This window comes from Podarcis gaigeae (genome assembly GCF_964106915.1).
Source record: "Podarcis gaigeae genome assembly, chromosome: 14".
Lineage (NCBI taxonomy): Eukaryota > Metazoa > Chordata > Lepidosauria > Squamata > Lacertidae > Podarcis > Podarcis gaigeae.
Genome location: NC_139690.1, coordinates 44635385 through 44660757, shown reverse-complemented (window position 1 = coordinate 44660757; position 25373 = coordinate 44635385). Strand labels below are relative to the sequence as shown.

The 25373-nt window shown below is 48.2% G+C and overlaps 2 protein-coding genes across 3 annotated transcripts; one reads left to right on the top strand and one right to left on the bottom strand.

Annotated features, from left to right (window-relative positions):
- Window positions 1-119: 119 nt before the first annotated feature.
- Window positions 120-11034, top strand: ECI1 (enoyl-CoA delta isomerase 1). Its single transcript, XM_083711811.1, has 7 exons — window positions 120-1179; window positions 3951-4067; window positions 4627-4754; window positions 5816-5962; window positions 7010-7131; window positions 8881-9059; window positions 10605-11034. Exons 1-7 carry the CDS (start codon window positions 1128-1130, stop codon window positions 10769-10771), a joined length of 912 nt encoding a protein of 303 aa, XP_083567937.1. The 5' UTR covers window positions 120-1127; the 3' UTR covers window positions 10772-11034.
- A 342-nt stretch (window positions 11035-11376) lies between these two features.
- DNASE1L2 (deoxyribonuclease 1 like 2) lies at window positions 11377-25373 on the bottom strand. 2 transcript variants are annotated; one of them, XM_083711785.1, is made up of 9 exons: window positions 25218-25373; window positions 20231-20378; window positions 18864-18952; window positions 17086-17169; window positions 15976-16076; window positions 14951-15063; window positions 14067-14221; window positions 13321-13417; window positions 11377-13180 (listed from the first exon to the last, which is right to left on the bottom strand). In XM_083711785.1, the coding sequence occupies exons 2-9, from the start codon at window positions 20366-20368 to the stop codon at window positions 13127-13129; spliced, it is 831 nt and encodes a 276-aa protein (XP_083567911.1). In that variant the 5' UTR covers window positions 20369-20378; window positions 25218-25373; the 3' UTR covers window positions 11377-13126. The 2 variants fall into 2 exon arrangements, with proteins under 2 accessions (XP_083567911.1, XP_083567910.1); XM_083711784.1 differs by having other exon boundaries at window positions 11377-13417.

Here is a 25373-nt window from a genome sequence, read left to right as displayed (position 1 = left end):
ACGTGACCACCCCCCCTCCCGGAGAGAAGCGGGCCGTTCGAAGGCTGCTTCCCCAGGCGCGTGCGCAAAGTCGCCTCGCGCATGCCCAGCGGAGTCCCCTGAAGCCTCTCCGCCGCCCTTCCCCTTTCTTGCCCTGATTTGATGGGTTTGCAAGAGAATCTTGGCATCCCGAGAGGTAAAGGCGCCCCAGCTTTTTGGGCACCGCCTGGTCCGACACGTGCACGGGAGAGTTAATGTACGAGCTGTGCGTGTGCACGAGCGGATTCAGCGTTAAAAAATAAATTAAAAATTCCAGCGTTAGTGGATTACATAGAAGCAGGACTCGGGGGTCGAGGCGCCTTCAGTGTAAAGGGGCCCCGATCCTATGGGGAGAGAACAGGCATGGCACCGTCCTTTGCAAAGTTTCCGGCGTCGATGTTTTATTTAGTTTTATTTAGGAGATCTTTGCACCACGAGTGCTCTTCTTAGATCTATACTGTATATCTATAGACCTCCTCTTGTGTAAAATACCAGGGCGGCGTGCAGCAAAGTTTACAAGAGAGGTTTCAAAAATGTAATTAAAAACATACCACGAACGGTCTTGGTTTTCCGACGTTTTAGATTCTGTGCATTATATTTTTTTATAATTTTTGCAAGCCACTTTGAGACACAGGCGAATTTGAGACACAGGCGAAAAGCGGGGTATGATTTCAGGCCCTTGTTAGAAATAAATACTAAAAATGGTAAAATAAGTAAAATGTCCGGGCATCCCGCGGCCAGTTCCTTCCTGGGCTGCCACAAGCGTGGAGCAAGGCAAGGCCGGGCGAATGCCATCCTTAGATCCCCAAAAGACACTTCTGTCTACGGAACTCCCTGCCACGTGGGCGATCTTGCAGCCCGACGACGAGCACGGTCTGCCAACGAGCCTTCCCTGCGCCACATCCTCGGGTGCGACTCTACTCGCGAGTAAACGCGCAACCAAGGTTACCGCGCAGAGGCTAGTCCTCGTGGAGGGATTCGGCTAGCTCCTCCGGGTGGGCAGGCAGAGAAGCCGTCGGAGGGGCGCGACTGGGGCGGATCTCGGCCTCGGCACGCTGGGCCAACCCTCCTCCTCCTCCTCCGCCTCTTGCTCCTGCCTCCCGTGCAACATGGCGGCTGCAGCGACGGTGTCCCGGGCTTGGCAGCAGCTCCGCTATTCAGGTACGATCCTGCGCGCTTCGGTGCGCGCCGTCGGGGCGTTGCAAGAAGTGTTCCGGGGAATGCAAAGCGCCGGCTTTGCAGCTGCACCCGCTGCATCGAGGGGCGTGAAGTGGGCGGGTTGGGGGGGGGTTGCTCCCCGTTCTGCTCCCCTTCCAGCCCACCTTGGCAAGGGTGACTTTGAGACCATTGCTGGGCCTCAGGCCTGCTCGGAAGGCCAGCAGGCAGCCTCGCCTACTCGGAAGCAAGTGCCCCTTAGTTCAGCGAAACTTTGGGGAGCGTCTCAAAGGATTGCAACGTATTTTCTCCATTTCCTTAAAGATAGTTTACATCAAAGTCTGCTCTGAAATCAGCAGGACAACCCCATTAATTGTTTTTTTTTCAAAACCAGTGCAAGGCAGCATCGGCATCTGAGAAATAATAAATTACTATTACTATTACTATTATTATTATTTCTACCCAGCCCATCTGGCCGGGTTTCCCCAGCCACTCGGGGCGGCTTCCAACAGAATATTAAAATACAGTAGTCTGTTAAACATGAAAAGCTTCCCTAAACAGGGCTGCCTTCATATGTCTTCTAAAAGTCTGGTAGTTGTTTTTGTCTTTGACATCTGATGGGAGGGCGTTCCACAGGGTGGTGCCACTACCGAGAAGGCCCTCTGCCTGATTCCCTGTGACTTGGCTTCTCGCAGTGAGGGGACCAGCGAGAAAACAAGCGGATTTTAAGGGAAGGGGCGTTTTGCCTGGGATCAGGGACATCTAATCTGAGGCACAGCCCCCTCCGTGTGTTCTCACTTGGAAGTAAGGCCTCATCTGTCTTGTGCTTTGATTTTGGCATCTGCCTGTCTCTAGAGACAATGGAGTGTGACTGGGAGGGGGTGTTTACGCCTGGGGAGTGTGTAGGGGGGGTCCTGGGCTGACCAGATGACAAGACCCCCCTCTCAGCATCGCTGATGTGGTCCAAAGGAAAGCAGAGCAAGGTGTTTGGCACCAGCTTGGCTGCAGGAATTGCTGGAAGGAGCCCTGCAACTGCCATAGGGACTCCATATTTGTGTAGGGTTTACTCCTTTAGCCTTTTCTTCCCCCCAAAAAATACCCCACAAGGCAGCGGAAGTTTAGGGTCAGAGTCTTCCTTCTAGAGTTTTCTCAGGTGGGTGAGCCCCATCACTTCCTTCTATGGCATGTGCAGGAACGGCCTTCTTGACCGTTGGGCCCACTTTTGGTCTTCTCAAACTGCTGGAGTTTGTCTTCACACGCAGGGGAAGTGGCGAACTCACTGTGGCGATCACACAGGGTCCCCGGACGTTTCACCGTCTATTGATCCCTGTGCCACCACTTTATTTCTCGCTGCCACCACCCAGGCCCTACCTGGTACAATACTGAGTCCAGTCAGGGTTAAATTGGAACATAAACTTCTTTTTATTTATTGCAGTTTAACAAGTGTGTGGTTTCATAAACGGTATCGGTCAATCACATTCATGGGGTGCCTATCCAGACCTATAACTTCCGTTACCTGCTCTCACTCACTAAACCACCTCTCAGATATTTACTCGTCTTCCTAGCCCCTAACTGTTCCTGACTCAGCTTATTTCATCACACTAACTCAACCTCCTCACAGACTCTCCCACTCCAACCACCCAACTCCCAACCATTGCGCTCCCAGAGCTGGTTTTATAGTCCCTCTGACTCCACCCCCTGGGTTCTGATTGGGTAACTTGTTTAACTATTTCACCTCCAGCACTCTCATGTTCACGCCACACTCACCGAGGGTTTGGGCTCAGCTCGCCTGCTTTAGCCGGTCAGTCGAAGCCGTTCCTGGGATTGTGGCCGCTGTCGCATGCTGACAGCTTCTAGTTGCCACAGCTGAGAGCTGAGTGCAGGGTGGGGGCTAAAGATGGACAAACTACCCCAGAAGGATCATGACATGTCCTCCATCAGAGGTACTGCCCCTTCCATATACAGTCATACAACAAGCCTTGCTGTTTGTGTTTTGCTGGTCTGCAGCAGCCAATTCACCAGAAACCATGGTTGGGAGAAGGGAGAGACGAGGGCATTTTTTCCCCTTCCCTGTTTGCATTTTTCATTGTTTCAGAGGGTTTTCCTGGTTTCTTTTGCCATGTTGGGGTCACAATTCAGTGTTCAGCAGGAATCCATGGAAATTGTCAGTTCATTATGTGAACACTTGTTTAAAAAACAACTTCCTGTCAACGCATTGTTGTTGGAAATTGTGATCTGCATGTCTACAAAATAAAGAACATGTCAGTAAATTCTGAATAACAAAAAAATAAACAATACAGAATAAATTCAATATTACAAAAGGAAAACCCATCTAGGGGGGTCTTAAATACATAAAGACAAAGCAAAAGACCAGGTACACAAGATACATTTAAAGCACATTTGAAACACATTCCTCCTTTCAGAGAATTCTGGGCACTGTAGTTTGTTAACGGTTGCTGGGAATTGCAACTCTGAGAAGTAAACTACAGTGCCCAGAATTCTTTGAGGGAAGGAACGTTATTCGGATGTGCTTTATAATTAAAGTGTGCCTTCGTTTCTTCAGCAGCAGCCTGAACCATGTAGAAACCACTTCTGAAAGGAAGTTTGAAAAACTGCTTATGAGAGGAGGAGCAACAGAAAGAATAAAAAAGGCAAGGATTCCTTTCCTAAAATGTTGATTCTTTTCACCCCAAGGCAATGGGCTCTCAGCTGCTGAGCTGCCAGTCTTCTGGGCAATGACAACTGGTAATATTTGGATTCTCCACCCCCCCCCCCAGGTTCTTTACTTCAGTTTCAACATAGCCGAGCTGCTGCCCAGAGACTCGGATGCCCTGCTGTCCAGAGAAGGTCGTTCAGCAACAACAAGATCCTGGTGGAACTGGATGAGGGCACAGGTAAACCCCCTCAGGCTTGCATTTCATAGAAACCATAGAAATGTAGAGTTGAAAGGGTCCCTAAGGATCATCTAGTCCAACCCTCTGCAAGGCAGGAATATGCAGCTGTCCCTTATGGGGATCAAACCTGCAACCGTGGCGTTATCAACACCACACACTAACCAACTGAGCTATCCACATTCTTTTCTGTGGTTCTTTGAAGGAGTGGCGGCGTACGCACCATACATTTAAAGCACATGGCTTCCCGCAAAGAATTATGGGAACTGCATTTTACCCCTCATGGAGCCATAAGCCCCAGCACCCTTCGCAAACTACAGTTCCCAGAATTCTTTGGGAAAGGTTGTGTTGGCTTCCAGCACACAGCATTTCATAGATATATTGCTTCTACACATGCAGGTTCTCTTCAGCTGTCACAGCTGGGAAGCAATAATAGATCCATCCTTTGTGACTTGGTCCAGAAACCTAGGAGAGCAGCTGTTGGTCAGTGTAGACAACATTGAGGTAGGTGGACTTCCTAATCTCTGGCAGCAACTCTTGTTTCCTTGTGTTTCTCGTTCAGGGGTAGCAGTGATGAAGATGAAGAGTCCGCCGGTGAACAGCTTTAGCCTGGAGTTTCTGACGGAGCTTTCCATAAGCCTGGAAAAGCTGGAGAACAACAAAGCGTGCCGCGGTGTCATCCTGACCTCGGTATGGGTGACAAATAGAAAAAATAACAACCATCCATTTGGTTCTGGGTCCTTCTTTGCTGGCTGGTGGGGGCAAGCTATGCTGGGTGGGAGCTTCCATTGCACATGCTGGGATGATGATGATGATTGACAGGTGCCTAACCCTGCCAACCCTTAGCACCGGCCAATCTTGGGTACAAGACCTCTCAAAAGACCTGTTGATGGCATTTTACCATTGTACTGTGGAGAGTGTATTAACTTATGGTCGGTGTGTGTGGTTTGGGAGCTGCACAGTCAGGGAAAAAACAATGCTCTCCAGGGTTGTAAAGACTGCGGAGAGAATTATAGGGTGCACTCTTCCCATCTTGAATAAATCTACTCTTCCAGGTGCCATAAGAAAGCTGCAGAGATAGCGCAGGATAGTGCACACCCCGGAAGTGATCTCTTTCAGCTTCTGCCTTCTGGAAGAAGGTACAGTGGTACCTCGGGTTAAGTACTTAATTCGTTCCGGAGGTCCATACTTAACCTGAAACTTTTCTTAACCTGAAGCACCACTTTTGCTAATGGGGCCTCCTGCTGCTGCCGCACCGCCGGAGCCCGATTTCTGTTCTTATCTTGAAGCAAAGTTCTTAACCTGAAGCACTATTTCTGGCTTAGTGGAGTGTGTAACCTGAAGTGTATATAACTTGAAGTGTATGTAACCCGAGGTACCACTGTACAGGGTTATAAAGATTAGGTCTAGCCGCCTGAGAAACCGTTTCTACCCACATGCGATTTTGGTTTTAAATGCAGTGTAAGGAGTCTCTATGGGAGTATATTGTATTTAAAAATGGGATATCAGAGTTTTTAGGGGGCTAGCCAGGTTGGGATAGCAGGCTTCTTGGTTTTTGAATGTCTTATGTAGATTTTTCAATTTCGTTGTTCTGTATAGGACAATGACAACAAAGGTTATTGTATTGTAAGACCTCTCCTCTTTCTGGGAGCTGGGCGAAAATGGCCCGTAGGACTTTTCAGAGTGAAGCAGCGTGGCGTGAAGCAGGGAAGCACATTGCCAGCTATGACCGATCCTTTTCCTTTCCCCAGGTTGTCCCCAAAATCTTCTCCGGGGGCCTGGACATCACTGAGATGTGTGGGAAGAGTGAGGAGCACTACGCCGAGTTCTGGAAAGCTGTGCAGCAGATGTGGATTACTCTGTACAATTCCAGCCTGGTGACCATTGCAGCTGTCAATGCAAGTTCCATTTATTTACTCCCTATCCTTCCAGAGGAATCACCATAAGCTGGTGGCGGCTGGTGGGGTGGAGGGCAGGGAGGCCGACAGTAGGGGGCGCCAGAGCCAGCCAGTAAGTGGTAAGCAAGAAGGCAGGCAGGTGAGAGCAGAGTGCAGTCAGTAGGGCAGTGCCCCATTTACCCTAAGGCAGTGTTTCCCAACCTTGGGCCTCCAGCTGTTTTTGGACTACAACTCCCATCATCCCTAGCTAGCAAGACCAGTGGTCAGGGATGATGGGAATTGTAGTTCAAAAACAGCTGGAGGCCCAAGGTTGGGAAACAGTGCCCTAAGGGACAAGCCGCTGCTGTTTTTAGCTCTTTGCTCAATGAGCTATTCCAAGCACACCCCAGTACAGTTCAGACATGCATATATAGGTATCATAACGCTGCAGGCTTCGACCTGGGGTGGGTTTAGGAATTAGTGCAATTCAAGCAGCGGTTGTCTTGCAAAGGCAAGGTTATGTCTTTTAAAGTGAGATTCAGAAGCAATACAAAATACCGTATTTTTCGGTCTATAGGACGCACTTTTTCCCCTCCAAAAATAAAGGGGAAATGTGTGTGCATCCTATGGAGCGAATGCAGGTGCCTTGGATACAGCGATAGCAACGCGAAGCCTCCAAAGCGCAGAGGGAGAGCTCCCCCCGCGCTCTGGAGGCTTTGCGTTGCTTTTGCTGAAGCCCCCGGAGTGCAGGGAACTCCCGCTGTGCTCCGGGGGCTTCAGGCGGCTATCCCTAGCTAACAGGACCAGTGGTCAGGGATGATGGGAATTGTAGTCCCAAACACCTGGAGGGCCAGCATTTGCCTATGCCTGATCTAAGTATCTAAACAATTTAAATACCCTAGCTCAGGCTTCCTCAACCTCGGCCCTCCAGATGTTTTGAGCCAGTGAGGGGTGTGACCTGGGGAGAGTTCCAAGGGCCATATAGAGAGACCCAGAGGGCCACCTTTGCTGCCAGGCCCAAGGCTCTCCATCCTTGAACTAAATTTCCTGTCCTCTGCTTTCTCCCAGGGTTCCAGTCCCGCAGGCGGTTGCCTGATGGCAATGTCTTGTGACTACAGGATCATGGCTGACAATCCCAAGTACAGCATTGGGCTGAATGAGACGAAGCTGGGAATCGTTGCCCCTTTCTGGTGAGGTGGCGGAGGAGGAAGAAGAAGAAGAATGGGGGTGCAATTCGCTGTGACTTCTCTAGGGTTTCTCTGAACCCCAGCACAGCCAACCACATTGCAGAGGGCCTTCTCAGCAGTGGCACCCGCCCTGTGGAACGCCCTCCCATCAGATGTCAAGGAAATAAACAACTACCTGACTTTTAGAAGACATCTGAAGGCAGCCCTGTTTAGAGAAGTTTTTAATGTCTGATGTTTTATTTATTATTATTATTATTATCATCATCATCATCATCATAAATTCTGTTGAGAGCCGCCCAGAGTGGCTGGGGAAATCCGGCCAGATGGGCGGGGTATTAATAATAACAACAACAACCACCACCACCAAAGGAAGGGCTCCCTGCTCGCTTGCTGTTAATATTTACTTACTTGCAAAAATATTGGTATTATTATTATTATGTTAAGCACAGCTTAAATTCCTGGCTGCGCTACCTAGCCTGTCGGTCGTTCGTTCCTTCCTGCTTGAATGTCTCTCCTGCCTCCCTGCATTTTACCGCACTTCAATAATGATTGGGGGATTATTTTGCTCTTATTTTTATTAGACATTTTCTGTTTTTTATATATACTGTATTTTACGTTGTGGACCACCCTGAGATCTACAGATGAAGGGCAGTATGCAAATTTAATTAATAATAACGATGTTGGTGACAGGCAGGTAGAGAGGACAAAATGAGAGGAGAGAAAGATTCGTTGTCACAATTGCCAATAGATATGGAAAATACAGGCACTGTGAGTCAGTAATAAAACCCACAGAGAAGAAAAGGCTGTGTAATCTATAAATACTGAAAGAATCCAATGGTCTAAATTGCCATTTTTCCCTCCAGAAGAAAAAGAAGATAAAAAGTAACCTTCAACGGAACTAAATCCCAAAACTCACATAGACCTGTGGGGCCGAGGCTCCTGAACTAACTGTGTTTGTACATAGAATAAAATTAGACTACATGGTGAAGTACTTTGGCCTTTGCACACTTTTGGTTTATGTGAGGGTTGTTGTTTTTCCTCCAGACTGGTGATTTGCCAAGTCTTGGAATACCAATAGTAGAGATTATTCAGATCAAAGGTCTTTCAAAACTTGGTGACAGTGGCCCAGGCTGCTGCCAAAGAACACGCGGTTAGTTCCTTGTTATTCAGAACTCAATCCAAATCTAAAGAATCGGGCAAAGAGAGGGGTGGCTCATTTGTTACACATCAAGGACGGCCTCCCCCCATAGGAACCAACACAGCCCCTGAGATCATCATCTGAATCCCTTCTTTGTGTGCCCCCCTCCAAGAGAGATTTGGAGGGTGGCAACACAAGAAAGGACCTTTTCTGTAGTGGCTCCCCGTTTCTGGAATGCTATTCCCGGGGAGGCTTGCCTGGTGCCTTCAAAATACATTTTTAGGCGCCTTGCAAAAATATTCCTCTTCTCCCATGCCTCTGGTGCCTTTACTACATATCTTTAGGTGCCATTTTAATTAGCCTGTTGCTGATTAAAAAAATCTATGGCCCTTTTAATGTGTATTTAGGCAGCAGGTTATTATTGTTATGTGCTACGCTGTGATCAGATGAAGGGCAATATATAAATTTTAATAAAAATAATTATCAATGAGATCTCAGAAACTGCTTTTGTCCAAGAATGCTTTTCTCTTGGAGCAGCTCCACCACATGTGCTGATAGGTCTCAGTTCTCTCTCTCTCTCTCTCTCTCTCTCTCTCTCTCTCTCTCACTGCCAGGTTTAAAGACACAATGATCAATGCCATTGGCCACAGAGCCACAGACCGGTCCATCCAGCTGGGACTTCTATACCCTGCCGCTGATGCCCTCAAAATTGGCATCGTGGATGAGTTGGCGCCCGAAGAGAATATCCAGAAGGTGGCTGCAGAGGTGATGGCCCAGTGGCTGGCCGTTCCAGGTGAGGCAGCCCACCCCCGCCCCCAGAATCCCGCACCACAAATACGCATTCTAAAACAAATAACGTCCTATAGTGGGGAAGGTTTGTAACAGGCCAGCCCTGCTTTAACTATTACACCACACTGCCTCATACCCTAGTGGTGAAAGAAAGGTGTGTTGGCAGTAATTGAGGGAATTGGCAGCAAGGTGGGGGGCGGGTCAGCTTAATGCAGGCTCCAGGAAAAAAGGCTTCTGATCACATGGGTCAGGAGAAGGTCAGCAATAACTTGCAAGATATCAGTAAACTTAATTCTTTATTCAAATGAACTAGTCTCAGGCCTAGTGAGCACAAAACCTCTTTGCAGTAGGGCTTTCCCTAAGCAGGCAATTGTGGGAACTGAAAAGTCCCTGGTCTCCAAGCCTTCTCCTTCCCAAGCAATCTGAGGCTCAAACACCTTGTCTGTCTTTGCTCCTCCCTCTTCAGGTTCTGGGAGGGGAGCTGGTTGCAGCAGGAGGGAAAGACCCCCTGGCATCTTCAACAGCCTGCCTGATCTCTGCCTCTTGGCCCTGCTCCTCTCTAGCCTCTGCTTCTGCCTCTGCTTCTGGGCCTCTCTCTGCCACAGCCTCTTCCTGCTCACTAAACCCTGTTACCTCTTGAGCTTCTGACACTTCCTCCTTCCAGTTTTCTCCCCCTCATCGTCGTCCCACCAGCAGTTCCCAGGCTCTAAGTCTTCTTCCTTTAAGGGTTCCTTTTGGGGGTTCCCCAGCTGGTGCCTCCCACTCAAGGGAGTCTTTAGCATATGCGTCGCCGGGGTGCAAAGATCCGCCCAGCCCCCCCCAAGTCTGATAAGTGCTGCCGTTGTGAATGACAAGCGCCACCGCATGTGCAGCGCATCTTTGGTAGATGAGCACACAAAGTCGAAAACCCTTTAGTGAAACAGTAGATATACGTTTCGGTAACACCTATATGTATTTTGTTTTTCTAGCTTGATCAAAATTATTTATTATTTCATAACAGGTAGATAGTTAAGGGGACACGGGTGGCGCTGTGGGTTAAACCACAGAGCCTAGGACTTGCTGATCAGAAGGTCGGCGGTTCGAATTCCCGCTACGGGGTGAGCTCCCGTTGCTCAGTCCCTGCTCCTGCCAACCTAGCAGTTCGAAAGCATGTCAAAGTGCAAGTAGATAAATAGGTACCGCTCCGGTGGTAAGGTAAACGGCATTTCTGTGTGCTGCTCTGGTTCATCAGAAGCGGCTTAGTCATGCTGGCCACATGACCTGGAAGCTGTACACCTGCTCCCTCGGCCAATAAAGCGCTGCAACCCAGAATCGGTCATGACTGGACCTAATGGTCAGGGGTCCCTTTACCTTTAGATAGTTAAGAGCTTAGGCGGCTTCAGCGGTGGGCACCTGGCACCCCCCCCCCCCAGAATTTGGCGCCAGGGTGCCCCGCACCCCTTGCACCCTCGGGCAAAGACGGCCCTGCTCCCACCACTTCTATGCGTCCGTGACACCGGGCCGCAATTCAACATGCGCTCTCTCTTTCTCTTTCTCTCTTGCTGCCCAGACCACGCCCGCCAACTCTCCAAATCCTCGATGCGGAAGCCCACAGTGGACCACCTCCTGGCGCACCGTGAAGCCGACATCCAGAACTTTGTGCGCTTCATCTCCAGGGACTCTATCCAGAAATCCCTCCAGATGTACATGCAGATGCTGAAGCAGAAGAAAGCCTGACCTGGGAGCGGAACAGCCTTGATTTCTGTTCCCGTGACCTCATCACTGTTTATCTCAAGCGCCTTTGTTTCCCAGCTGGTGCCTTTTGCACAGAGTTTTGCTCTCGAGGTTTTTTCCTTTGGACGCTGGATCTCAGGTTGTGAGCAAGTGGGTCTGAGGCCCGTTCTGCGAGGGGCACATTAGGCCACAGACTCACTTTTCGGGCACTTGGGAAGAATCAGCTTTGCGCAAAATGTGAATGGTCAATAAATCACTAAAAGAGAGGCTGTGGTTGGTCTCTTCCTAACTGCAGCCATAGGCTTAGGGCCAGGGCTGAGTAACCTTTGGCCCTGCAGATGCCACTGAACTACAAATCCCATCAAACCATCCCGTTGGCTATTCTGGATGGGGATGATGGGAGTTGTAGTCCAGAAGCAGCTGGAAGGCTAATAGGTTCCCCTGGCCCTGGCTTGTGCAACACCTCTGGATCTCCTTCCTGCTGCATGGAATAACACACATACCAGACCTTTGGATTTAGTAAGTAAACTATTTTAAACTTACTTAACAGGGTCTGTGGTCTGTGGAGTCAAAAGTGGTGATTATGCCTTAAAAACAGGAGACTGGGCTTCGTTTATTTTATTTATTATCATGCATCCATGGTCAGGGCGGTTAAAAGAAAGTACTTCTTCACATAGCACATAGTTAAACTATGGAACTCCCACAGGAGGCAGTGATGGACACCAACTTGAGTGGGTGGACTGGACAAATTAATGGAGGAGGAGACGATCAGTGGTTAGTAGCCATGATGAATTTTCTTTGCTTCCACATCTGGAGGCAGGAGTACTTCTGAATACGAGTTGCTGGAAACCACAGGAGGGTAGAGGGCTCTTGTGCCCGGGTCGTCCTTGGGGCATCTGGTGGGCCAAGGTGAGGAGAAGAAGATGCTGGATCAGAGGGGCCATTGGTCTGATCCAGCAGACTCTCCTTGTGTACTTAGGGTTCCCTCCTCTCTTTTATCACAACCAGCACATGAGGTAGGTTAGTCCCAAAGTCATCCAGAGCTCAATGGCCTCGCCAATCCGGTGTGCTAAGTGGGAGTAGCCTGTGGCCTGCCAAATGTTGCTTAGCCAGTGGTCAGAGGTGATGGGGAGCAGTAGCCCAGCAAGGGACATCGATCGATAATCTGCCTTTTAAGGCAGGTACTTCTCTAGGTCAGAATGGTCTGCATGAACTGGTAGGAGTTCTCTGTGATTTCAGCTGAGAAGGTTCTCCCAGCCCGATCTGGAGACACCAGGGATCAAACCTGAGACCTTTTGTATGCAAAGCAGATGCTCTGACACGGAGCTACAGCCCTAACCCCCTAAGCAATGTCTGGTGACCCGCAGGTTTCCCCTCTCTCTCACTGCAACCCACTGAGTCTCTCGAAGGCCTTTTCGTGCCCTCCAGCTCAGCCCAGGTGGAATGCAACACAGGTGGACAATGTCACATAAGTCAATAGGTCAGCAGAAGAACAAGGTTCCAGGTTGAATCCCTGGCAGCAACAGCTCTAGCAAAAACAGGATCTGGAGGACCTGCAGATAATGTTGGACTCCAGTTATCATCCTCTTAATCCACTGGCTCTGCTGGCACTGGGAGTCTAGCAACATCAGGAGAGCCACAGGTTCTCCCACCTATGAGCCACAAAGATCTCAAGGGAAGAGGCTCTCCTTTGCCTATGAGCTCAGGAAGCAGCTAGAGTACCTGTCTGGGACTGGGCAGAGGAGGAATGACCAGCCTGACCCTTCTAGAGAAGAAGAAGACTGGGGTTTGAGGGAGGTCACAGCCCTGAGGCAGATGAGGGGGAAAGCTGGGAAATAATGGGAGAGGAGGAGGAAGAGGAACCACCAGGAGGGCAACAGCTGACGGACGCAGTGTCTTAAGAAAGCATTCCTGAACCCCTTCACCCAGAACATGGCGAGCCTTGAAAGTAGGAGAGCAGAGGGATCAGAAGCAAATGGTCCTCAGCACCATCCGTGGAAGAGGTGATGAATGAGGAAGTGGGAGGAAAAGGGGGTGGAGAGTCACTCAGGACAGCACCATTATTTTGAGAGGCTGCGTTCCAAGCCTCTCTCTGTAAATATTGAATGAAAGCAGATGGTAAGCACTTTTCCTTGTCTGATCCGTTCCTGGCAACCTGCCTTAGGGGTTGTTTCCTTTGCTGGCTGACACTACCAAGCAGAAGAGGCAATACTGGTCTGGATAGACCACAGGTCCATCAAGGCAGCTTTGTACGTCTGTGAGTGAACATGTAGCTGTGGGGTGAGAAGACCCAGGGGTGGCCGGAACCCCTTTTCCAGCACGGGGTGTCAAAACAAGGCTGCGAGGTCGCACGGAGCTTCAGCGAGCTTTCAGCGTCACCTCCACCGGGAAATGGTCACTAATGGCCAGAGCCTGCACGGGAGGAGAGAACAACAGGGAAGCTCAGAACATCTCTTGTCGCCAAAGCCAGAACACATTGTTTTCCCAGCATGCACTGCAAGCCCCAGGAAACCCTGTTTGGACCAATGGCTTAAACACTGAATGTGATTTACCTCCTCTTGGCTCAGCTTGAAGGCGCTCTGGAAGTCAAAGACTTGGGCCGACTTGGGATCGATCCACTTCCTCAGCTTTGAACCGCTCACGACAATCCTAGATGCAAAAAGGAAAGAAATGGAGTGGTCCTCTCCTGGTTTGTTTTTTTTTGGGGGGGGGAGCTGAGGCTGCCCTGGATCCCTTGCTCTGAGATCATCTGACGACTTTCGATGCTGAGTTTCCTTCCAAGAGTGGGAAAGGAGGAGGAGGAGGAGCAGAAAGAGGAGAGGTGGCTTGTTGTGGCAGCTGAGAAGCCTCAGTGGGCCAGTTGTGGCTCTTGGTCAAGAGCTGTAAAAGTAAAGGGACCCATGACCATTAGGTCCAGTCACAGATGACTCTGTGGTTGCGGCGTTCATCTCGCTTTATTGGCCGAGGGAGCCAGCGTACAGTTTCCGGGTCATGTGGCCAGCATGACTAAGCCGCTTCTGGCGAACCGGAGCAGCGCACGGAAACGCCGTTTACCTTCCCGCTGGAGCGGTACCTATTTATCTACTTGCACTTCGTGCTTTCGAACTACTAGGTTGGCGGGAACAGGGACTGAGCAATGGGAGCTCACCCCATTGCAGGGATTCGAACCGCCAAGCTTCTGATCAGCAAGCCCTAGGCTCTGTGGTTTAACCCACAGTGTCACCCGCATCCCTGATGGTCAAGAGCCCTACTGGGGTCTAAAGATCTATCACCTACTTGGCAGCTTGGCCAACCTCACCTGTCATAGGCGCAGTTAGAGTTGCCCACGGTGGTGTCTACAGAGTCTGGGATGAGCCACTTGAAAACCTCGCTGGTGCGCAGGCGGATGGAGGACCAGGCGTTCTTTCCCACGTAACTGCAGTCAGCATTGAAGTCTCCCAGGAACATCATGTTCTACAAAGGGAAGAAGATTTGCTGATGGGAGTCGCAGGTGGGAGAGAGCACGGTTGCACTTGGATCCTGACCGTAGGCTTCCCCACAAGTATCTGGTGGGCCACTGTGGGAACAGAGCTCTGGCTAGGTGGGCCATTGGCCTGATCCAGCAGGGGCCTTCTTATATTCTGAAGGTGGGTCTAATGTCCTGTCTCCAACAGTGGTCAGCAAATTGTGGGATGAGTGGAACAGAACATTCTGTTCAAGTGGCTTGGCTCAGGGGTAGAGCATCTGCTTTGCAGAGGTCCTTGATTCAATCCCTGGCATAACAACAACAACAACAACAACAACAACCTATTAAACATTAAATGCTTCCCTAAACAGGGCTGCCTTCAGATGTCTTCTAAAAGTCTGATAGTTGTTTTTCTCTTGGACATCTGGTGGGAGGGCGTCCCACAGGGCAGGTGCCACCACCGAGAAGGCCCTCTGCCTGGTTCCCTGTAACTTGGCTTCTCGCAGTGAGGGAACCACCAGAAGGCCCTCAAAACTGGACCTCAGTGTCCGGGCAAAACGACGGGGGTGGAGACGCACCTTCAGGTATACTGGACCGAGGTCGCATTTCCCAAACAGAGCTGGGAATGTATCCCATCTGAAACCCCAGACCAGGGTGGTTCAGCCTGTGGCCAGAAGTCCTTTTTTTCCAGACAACATTCAACGAAAAGCATCTTAACTGTTAACAAAAGCACGTACATCCGTCCCCCACTTGTCAATGATCTTCAAGTAGACATCATAGAGGGCATCGATCTCTGCCACGGCGTCATTTGGAGCTGTGTGGAGGGGAATCAGGACCAGCTCGTCGTCTTCTGCAAAAGAACCAGGGTTAGCACAGGGAGCCCTTTCATTCCCTTGCGGGACTCAGGTGCCAGGAATGTTCTCCAGAGCAGTGGCGTGTGGTCAGTGGATTAGGGGAACTAGGGTAGCCCCCTAAATTTTCCCTTGTCACCCTCTTCCCAAAGCCCAGGAAGCTTCTGCCCAGCTTAGGGAGAGAGGTGTGATTCATGTGTGACTTGTGATGTCATGTGCATGATGTAGCCCCCCCCAATCACCCTCGCACTGTTCCCCCAGGAAAAAAAAATCACTGCATGCCACTGCTCCAAAGGCAGATAGGCAAGACCACTGACTTCAAGGCTTTTCTAGAGGAGCAGGATTTGCCAGTCTGGAACCCCTTGCTATCCCATCATCATCATTTATTATTTGTATGCCGCCTGTCTGACTGAGTTGCCGCAAAATATTAAAAACACAATAAAACCGCAAACCTTAAAAAGCTCCCTGCACAAGGCTGGCTTCAGATGTCTTCTAAAAGTCAGATAGATGTTTATTTCCTTGACATCTGATGGGAGGGCGTTCCACAGGGAGGGTGTCACTACCAAGAAGGCCCTCTGCCTAGTTCCCTGTAACCTCACAGTGAGGGAACCACCAGAAGACCCTCAGAGCTGGACCTCAGGGTTGGGGCTGAGCGATGGGGGTGGAGACGCTACTTTTTTTTGTACTTCTGATGATGAACCTCACTTTGCTTCTTTCCTATTCTGCCTGCCCGGAGCATCCATTCGGACCTCCTGCTCCCGATTCTGTTTGCCCACTTGAGTTGTAAGCCAACCTCCAGCCCCTTGAGTTCCCAAGCTACAAATGTCCACCCTTGGCCTCACATGGAGTTTGGGCTATGGGCCTATGAAGTAAGTGTGTGTGGGTGGGGGGATCCCTTCTGTTTTACTCACTGGCGTTGAGAGGCGAGAACTTGACAATGAAAGGCGGTCTGCTGAAGGCATTGTTTTTATCTGAGTACTGGTACTTGTCCACAACAGAGACGCTCTTTGTCCTGGATAGAAAGCAGAGGCAGACGGAGTCGGCAAAGGAACAATGCAGGCACACTCCAGTAGGATTACCAGGTAAGCTGGGAAAGAGACTGCATCCCATTGTCGATAAAGCCCCCTATTGTGAACCCTATCCAGCGAACACAATCTGCAAATGGAACTGTGGTCCTCTATATGCCTGATGTATAGAGGGGGAGATTGTCTACCCCATGCTTGTGTTTGTAACTGCTGTTTCTTTATGCTCTGAGTGCTTAAACGGCTCAGGACCACAATACCTCAAGGACCACCTCTTCCCATATGAGCCTACCTGGACCCTGAGCTCACCTGAGGCCCTCTTTCGTGTGCCTCCTCCTTGAGAGGTCCCGAGGGTGGGAACTTGAGAACAGGGCCTTCTCTGCAGTGGCTCCCTGTCTGTGGAATGCTCTCCCCAGGGAGGTTTGCCTGGCGCCTTCATTATACACCTTTAGGTGCCAGGCAAAAACGTTATTTTTTAACTGGGCCTTTGATTGATCTGATTTACATCCTATGCCCTTTTAAAATATGTTTCTTGGGGGGGGGGCTATTGAGTTGTTTTTATTCTTATTATGTACAGTGGTACCTTGGTCTACGAACAGTCCTGTTAACGAACGATTCGGGCAACCAACTCTGCAAAACTGGAAGTAGGTAGAAGGGCACCGGTGGCGGGAGGCCTCAGTAGGGAAAGTGCACCTTGGTTTAAGAACGCTTTGGTTTAAGAATGGACTTCCAGAACGAATTAAGTTTGTAGACCACTGTATTTTGTGGTTTTATGTTTTGATTTTATTCTGTGAACTGGCCTGAGACCCCTGGGAATAAGGCAGTATATAAATTCATTCATTCATTCAATAATAATAATAATAATAATAATAATAATAATAATAATAATGTTGCTTTTTTTTGCAGATGGGTGTACCCGAATGAGAAAATGTGAATGGGAGAGTACAATTTGAAATGTAGGAATGTACTTGTCCACAAAGCACTGATTTGATACGGCACCTGTAGAGGAAAAGGTACATTTCCCTGTAGTTCTCCCGTCCCAGCGACTCGCTGATTTCGTAGGCGTAATTGTGCTTAGAGGCACTGCGGAGCAAGAAGAGGGAGAGGGAAAATCAAGGAAAGGCAGAGAAGGACGTGTGCAGAACAACAGTTTAAGGACTCTGAATTAGTTAAACAGAGCTGGCTTATAAAACAAGGCAGACGCCCCCCCCATCGCCTGCTATACCCTTTCCCATCCAGCTGTCACATCCTAAGCAATGGCAGCCCAGGTAGGAACACCTGTAGGCCTCTTGAAGAATAGCTGGCCTGCACACTGCATGGCTCTCATAGCAAGAGCAGGATCCTGGATTGGGCCAGGGGCCCGCCTCATCCAACCTCCTGTTCCCGACTAAACATCAGGAATAACTTTCTGATGGTAAGAGCTGTTTGACAGTGGAATGGGTTCTCTCGGGAGATGGTAGACTCTCATTCCTTTTTAAGCAGAGCTTGGACGGCCATCTGAAATATACTCAGAGTCGAGAGTGGATTTCATGCTCTTTATTCAGCTCATAGTGGTGAGGAGGAATGGAAGTTCCCCCAGAATGTCTGCTTTATATACATTATTTACACAATGGGCCCCACGTGATTGGCTAATTCCGGGATTCTCCTGTAGGCCAATCAGGTTGCGGATTCACGTCCACCTGGAGCTGGATTGGGTGGCTCCTGTGGACCAATCAGACTGCTGCATTCTGGGTCCTATTGTTCTAGGACCAATCAGACTGCTGCATTTTGGATCCTATTCAACTCAGTACATAACACCATCTGACATGGATGCTTTGATTGAGATCCCTGCATCAAAGGGGGTTGGACTAGATGACTCTATGAACCCCACAGTGGCCAACCAAGCACCTCCAGGCAGCCCATCGGAAGGGAAGGAGGCTGCAGCGCTCTCCTGCTGCTGTTCTCCAGACACTGACTTTTAGTGGCCCTCTACATCTGACCCTGGAGGTTGTCTCCTCTTGCCTGCTGCTTATTTTTTTAAAGCCTAACAGCACCGACATTACGCGGCTTGGCTGTTCTGCATATATTTCCCGAGAAAGGAAACTGGTCCTCGAGCTCACTCTAATAATAATAATAATAATAATAATAATAATAATAATTATTATTATTATTATTATTATTATTATTATTATTATTTATTTATACCCCGCCCATCTGGCTGGGTTTCCCCAGCCACTCTGGGCGGCTTCCAACAGAATATTAAAATACAATAACCTATTAAACATTAAAAGCTTCCCTAAACAGGGGTGCCTTCAGATGTCTTCTAAAAGTTTGGTAGTTGTTGTTGTTGTTTAGTCGTTTAGTCGTGTCCGACTCTTTGTGACCCCATGGACCAGAGCACGCCAGGCACTCCTGTCTTCCACTGCCTCCCGCAGTTTGGTCAGACTCATGTTTGTAGCTTCGGTTATTTTTCTCTTTGACATCTGGTGGGAGGGCGTTCCACAAGGCAGGTGCCACTACTGAGAAAGCCCTCTGCCTGGTCCCCTGTAACTTGGCTTCTCGCAGCGAGGGAACCTCCAGAAGACCCTTGGAGCTAGACCTCAGTGTCCAGGCAGAACGATGGAGGTGGATACGCTCCCTCAGGTATACTGGACCGAGGCCTGCCCAAAGACTTCGTGGAATCCTACCCCCTGCAATGCAGGAATCTTTTGCCCAAGGCGGGACTCGAACCCACAACCCTGAGATGAAGAGCCCCCATGCTCTGCCAACTTGTCTGCAAAGACTTAGGGCAGTGTTACCTGTTGAGCCGCTCCAGCAATTCACTAACAGCGCTCAGGTCGGCATCCCGCACCTCTTGCACCAAGGCGATGTCGTACCGCGACAGGATCTGAAAGAAGCATGCATGTGTAAGAAGACCAGAAGGCATAGCTGTCAACGTTTCCCGTTTTTAAAGGGAAATTCCCTTATTCCATATAGGATTCCTCGCAAGAAAAGGGAAAAGTTGACAGCTATGCCAGAAGGGCCCTGTTGGATCTGATGGAAGGTCCATCTTGTCCAACTTCTGGCTTCCCATAGTGGTCAACACAACCCATCTCTTCTGCTGCTGCTCGCCACCAACTGCTGTTCAGAGGTAGACTGTCGCTAACATGGAAGCCCCACTAATGTCATGACTAATACCCAGTGACTGGCCTCATCTCATCTTTTCCTTCTGGGACCCTTTTAAAGCCACCTGAGACAGCAGCCATCACCACTTCTTGTGGCAGCAAGTTCCCCAGATCAGTTGTGTAAAGAAGAATTTCATTAGAAAAGCTCTGCTGCATCACGGGAACGTGCAATAAATATGTTGTCTGGAGGAGTCCTCAGGTTGTGTTCATGAATTCAGTGATTCTATTCTGAGTATGGGGATGAGGGTGGTGCTGTGGGTTAAACCACAGAGCCTAGGACTTGCCGATCAGAAGGTCAGCGGTTTGAATCCCTGTAACGGGTTGGGCTCTCGTTGTTCGATCCCTGCTCCTGCCAACTTAGCAGTTCGAAGTGCAAAGTGCAAGTAGATAAATAGGTACCACTCCAGCAGGAAGGTAAACAGCGTTTCCGTGTGCTGCTGTGGTTTGCAAGAAGTGGCTTAGTCATGCTGACCACATGACCCAGAAGCTGTACGCTGGCTCCCTTGGCCAATAAAGTGAGATGAGCGCCACAACCCCAGAGTCGGCCACGACTGGACCTAATGGTCAGGGGTCCCTTTACTTACTGTGAGTATGGGAAACATTAGAGCTGGTGGACAGTGGAACGGACTCCCTAGGGAGGTTGTGGAGATTTTTAAGCAGAGGTTGGATAGCCATCCATCATGGAGATTCCTGCATGATTCTACAATTTGATACCATCATTTGTTTTGAGCTCACAGTCCTTCTGCAGGAAAATCCATTCCTGGTTACCCCATCCTTCCTTCATTTCAGCAGTCTGTTTTGGGAGGATGGGGAGGAAGCCATCTTGTTGCTGCTATTCTTGCACAAGTGGGAGTCAGGAATCCCTGCCAATCTACCTGCCCATCACTCAGAGCTCCTCCAGAAGATCAGGTTTTCCTTCTTCCCAAACCTGTCTGCTGCAGTCGGGCTGGTATTGGGTCTCTCATGTTGGGGATTCTGTCCCTGCAAAACCTTGTTCTCACCTTCACAATAATTTCCGAGATCCCCTCATTAGACAGTTTGCTGTCTCCAAAGCTCTGGATGTTGAACGCGCAGATCTTCAGAGGGGTGGCTGCCTGCATCAGGAAAGCCAGGGCAGAAATGCCCACCCACAGCTTCATGGTAATTCCCCTAAATGGGAGAGACGGGAGGAGAATATTTTAGTTGTGGACTATAAGCACTGAATTAAGTTTGGAAAAATGAGGGTCCGTAATTGACAGATTTGTCCCTCCGTGCCAGCCACAGATTATCATCTTCAAAATGCTGCCCCGTATCTGCCATCCACTTAACCCAGATTTATCTTTTCCAGGGAAACTACAATGAATGAAAGAAAACCTGCTGCCAGAGAGCCATTCGTGATATCTCGGTGACCCATTTGCAAAATTAAGCCCTCAGATGGAACCACACTTATTGGATTTCCCATGGGAAGGTAAATCCGGATTAAAAGTTGGGTGAGTGAAATACACACTGTGGAATTGCAGCTGATAAACTATGGGGACTGCAAAAGAAATTGCTTGCTTGAGGAGAGCTCATCTCACAAAAGAAACGCACCTATCTGGAAGCGCCAAGAATATCCAGTGCACAATAACTTGTTGATAATGCAAGAAGGAAACAATCAAAGCAAAAAATTCAAAAGCAGGTTAATGCAAAATGGCAAAAATCCATCTTTAATCATTCCAAATGTTTCCATATAAACAAGCCTAAAAGCAGGCAGACGGCAGCATAACAATATCCGTGTTTTCAGTCTCAGTGTTGTCCTTGTTGAGCTCAGCAGGGAGGAGGATGGAGGCGAAACTAGAAATAGTTGCCTCTGCCTGTCATGGGCTCTGTCTCTACCTCTGGTTTGGGCTCCCTGGGGAAACCCAGCCAGGTGGGCAGGGTATAAATAATAAATTATTATTATTATATTCTGCCCCACAAGTCTCTATGGACATCAGCTGCCGCTTCCAGCTCTAAATGATAACTCATAGGGTTGCCATAGGTCTGGGAATTCCTGGACATATCCTCTCTTGGGAGTCCTTCATGCCCATCTAGGGGCAATTTTACATTTTAAAGCAAATGCCCTGGATTTTGGGGTTGTTGTTTGTTTGTTTTTTAAGTGCTGGTGGTTCTGGTTCAAGCTCAGGTGATTTGGGCTCTCTGGCTCTGGCATGGCAGAAGGGCGATTGGGAAAAAAACTCAACAACTTTTTGTGTCCGGATTTTGACTTCTTGAAATATGCCATTCCTATGATAGCATAAGAAGAGGGTGCTGGATCAGGCCCATGGCCCATCTAGTCCTGCATCCTGTTCTCACAGGGGCCAACCAATGCCAGAGAGAAGCCCTGGGCAACTGGTCATTAAAGGCATACAGAACCTAACAACCTCGGTTTTGCTAATTCAATCAAAAATGACGGCAGCAATTAGAATGCAATCAAATCAAAATCTCAAACAGGAATGGATATGTGTGGAAGAATACATGACCAAAAGATGCTCCAACAATAATTTATTGATATGTATAGACTGATTTCACAAAGTTAAGTTAAGCTAAACTAATCTAAGCAGATATATAAGATTGAATGTTTAATTATTAAGACACAAAATTACAATCTCAATAATAGTTACATAATAATAACAAGGAAGTCACGCACAGGTGGACGGAAGACACAGGGCAAGAAATAAGAAATGGATAAATGTTGGTACATAATGAAATGTGAAAATGTGAATTTACGAATATAATGTATATGTATCAATATGTAAATATTTCATATATGTATTGCAACATTAATAATAAATAAATTAAGTGCAAAAAAGGAACCTTTTTATCACTTATTATTTGTAAGTGATAAAATGTGAAGAGTTTTATGGTAAAAGTAAGCGTGATAAAAAAATGGTTTAAAATATATATATATGTAAACTGCTAGCTAAAGATGAGGTAAAATGAAAATCAGATAGGGGGGGACTTGGGGAAGCTAACCTAACAATTTTAAGAAAAAATAAGGATAAGACAAGAATTTGTTTGTATTTTTTGTTTTTCTGTTTGTGTTGTTTAGTTGTATTATAAAAAGAATAAAAAAAACTTTTTTGGGGGGGGAAAAAGGATCCCAGTGGCTTGGATGAGCTATGAGCCAGTGACCCGCAGCTGCGTCTTGGTCTTGGCATCCAGGCCTCTGGCTACGGCAGGCATGAAGGTGTTGCCGCATCAGCAGAGATGTTCCCTCAGCTTCTCGAGGTTGCGGGGCTTTGGAATCTCGCCCAGTCGCAGTATCTTCCCAGGCTGAGAGCTTGGCAGGAGTTTGCTTCCCCCAAGGTCTCTGGAGGGAGCAGCTCTCAGCCAGACTCCCAAGGCCGACACCCAGGCCCCGGGCTGTGGTTGCTCACTTTCTCATCATCGGTGTCGCTCAGTGCTCTGAGATGATTGGCACCCTCCAGGAGTGGCTTAGGTATCTGCCAAATCTTTCACCATGCAAGGTGGAATTAGGCTTCTTCAAAGAGGGAGCGATTAGAGCTGCACTTCCACCTCTCTCTTCCACAAACCAAGGGTTAGGTAAAGGTAAAGGGACCCCTGACCATTAAGTCCAGTCGTGGCTGACTCTGGGGTTGCGGCTCTCATCTCGCTTTACTGGCCGAGGGAGCCGGCATACAGCTTCTGGGTCATGTGGCCAGCGTGACTAAGCTGCTTCTGGCAAACCAGAGCAGCGCATGGAAATGCTGTTTACCTTCCCGCCAGAATGGTACCTATTTATCTACTTGCATTGGCATGCTTTCGAACTGCTAGGTTGGCAGGAGCAGGGACCGAGCAACGGGAGCTCACCCCGTCGCGGGGATTCGAACTGCCGACCTTCTAATCAACAAGTCCTAGGCTCTGTTGTTTAACCCACAGCACCGCCTGCATCCCAAGGGTTGTACCTCTCCAAAAAGGTTACTTGATTAAGAAGAGCTGCAGCTCACGGACAGTGTATCAGCTTTGCGTGCAGAAGGTTGCAGGTTCAATCCCTGGCTTCTCCAGGTAAGGCAGGGGGAAAATCCCTGCCTGGCAGCCTGGAACTGTGTTGCTGGTCAGTTTAGACAATACTGAGCTAGATGGACCAATGCCTGACTCCGAATTCTGTCGCCAACTCCTCTCCCTGCTGCTCTGAAGCCTTGCAGGCTGTGTCTTGCTCTGTTCTCTGTGTCTGAGGAAGGTGGCTTAACTCTTCCCACCTGGCAGGTGCATTGCAGGCAGTGGTTCAGCATCCTGGCATCGCTCTGCCGGCAGGAGATTCTCCTGCCAAATGTTTGTTCAGTAAAAAAACAACCACCACCACTATGTGGGTGGAGATTGCAAGTTTATTTTGGTCCAGGCAGGTGCTGTGGGACTTTACCCCTTCATTCCCAGAAATAAGCATTAGACTATAAAACTTTTTTAAAAAATAAATAATCTTTATTAATTTAAATTACACACATATACAAAGAATTAACAATCTCATACTACAAAAAGAAAATTAAAGAAAAATAATTAAGAAACAAGAAAAGAAGAAAATACAGAAAAAAGAAAGAAAAATCAGATCTACGTGCCTAAAAATACTTAATCTTCCTACTTAAATAAAAAAGACTTTTGACAAAACGAGTCTTCCAATCCTTCTCATTGTACTGTTTATACTGTCGGTTTTTTTGCACAGTTTTATATTCTTTAATATTGTTCCTGTCTACTCCATAAATGGTATTTGTTGCGTTTATAAGTATCACTCAAATTCTGCTCATGTGGTGTGGTTGGTACAATATTATCTTATATAATCCTTAAATATTCTCCATTCTCCAAACTTTTTCTGGTTCAATACTCCTCTAACTCTTCCCATGAGTTTTGCTAGTAGTAAATAGAGTATCAAACTTTTTAAAAAAAAAAGCCACTGGACTACCTTGGGGATTATAAAGATCCCATTAAGATTGCTGCTGGAGCAGACCAAAAAACCCCATCTATTCCAACATCCTGATTACTTACAATGATCATTCAGATGCCTTTAGGAAGCCTGCAACCAAGCCCTCTCCACCTGTTTTTTCCCTCAGCAGCTGGTATTTCGAGGTAGACTGCTCCTAACCCTGGAGGTTTCATTTTATCACCTGGGCTATAATTGCTACCTTGTTTTGCTCCTGCCTTTAGGCAGGCTCTACAGAATGTCTCCTCCTCCATGTTATCTCACAACCGCCCTGCCAGGTAGGTAGGGGATGAAAGAATCTGTCCCCATTTTGGCCTTCGCCATTTCTCGTTTTCCCAGTCTTAAAACCTCTTCTCCAAATTTCTATAGCAATTTATGACTATTGTTATTTTTTAAAAAAAAAAACCCTAATGAAAATTCAACAGCATTTTAGGGAGAACCTCTCCTAATAAACACATTCTTGTTTGCGGTTTTGACTAACATACATTGGTTTTTTCCCAAGCAAGTTCTCCAAATGTAATGTATCTTCGTATTTTCGTTCTACTAATATATTCCTTTTTAGGCACACTTCTTCCTAATGTATGCATTTTTGTAAACATCCTTTGTTTGGGGAACTCCATTGCAAAATTTTCGGGAAGTGGGGTTTTTATTTTTATCTATTGAATTTGTATACCACCCCTATAACCACAGATCTCAGGGTGGTTACAACATAAAATCAAAATATAAAAATTTTGAGGTACGAGCTGTGTTTTGGGGTTCCTGCATTCTTTCGGAAAGAGCGAATTGGGTAGGCACACGTGAAAATCCTAACCAAATTGGATTTCTCCTCCCTCCCTAAGCACCACCTATCTTGTGGCAGGGAGTTCCACCAGTTTCTCACGCCCTGTGCCCAGAAGGACTTGTTCTGATCTGCCCCTGATCTGCCAGGAAATCTCTCTCGCTGGATGATCCCAAGTTCTAATATTAGGATAGAGGAAGAAAAAGCCCCTCCAAAAAAAAAGTCCAAGCCCCCCCCCCCAAAAAAAACACAATAAAGTCAAATAGTTTTTTTAAAAATAAAATGAACCAGTTCCTACCGTGTGTTCCACAGGCAGAGGAGAGATGGTTTGGAGGGGTTTCCAGAGCCTCTCCAGTCACTGACGCCCCGTGCGGTGATGCAAAATCTTCCACAACTTTTGGTTCCTCACCAAGTTTTATGGAAATGAAAACCAGTCCCCACCCATCGCCCTGGC

Coding starts and splice junctions, on each gene's coding strand:
- ECI1 (XM_083711811.1), top strand. CDS start 1,128: ATGGCGGCTGCAGCGACGGTGTCCCGGGCTTGGCAGCAGCTCCGCTAT. Junction 4,755..5,815: donor GCGGTGTCATCCTGACCTCG/GTATGGGTGACA, acceptor TCCTTTCCCCAG/GTTGTCCCCAAAATCTTCTC. Junction 9,060..10,604: donor CCAGTGGCTGGCCGTTCCAG/GTGAGGCAGCCC, acceptor CTTGCTGCCCAG/ACCACGCCCGCCAACTCTCC.
- DNASE1L2 (XM_083711784.1), bottom strand. CDS start 20,368: ATGAAGCTGTGGGTGGGCATTTCTGCCCTGGCTTTCCTGATGCAGGCA. Junction 18,953..20,230: donor TCTCGGAAATTATTGTGAAG/GTGAGAACAAGG, acceptor TGCTTCTTTCAG/ATCCTGTCGCGGTACGACAT. Junction 13,418..14,066: donor TCTAACTGCGCCTATGACAG/GTGAGGTTGGCC, acceptor TTTTGCATCTAG/GATTGTCGTGAGCGGTTCAA.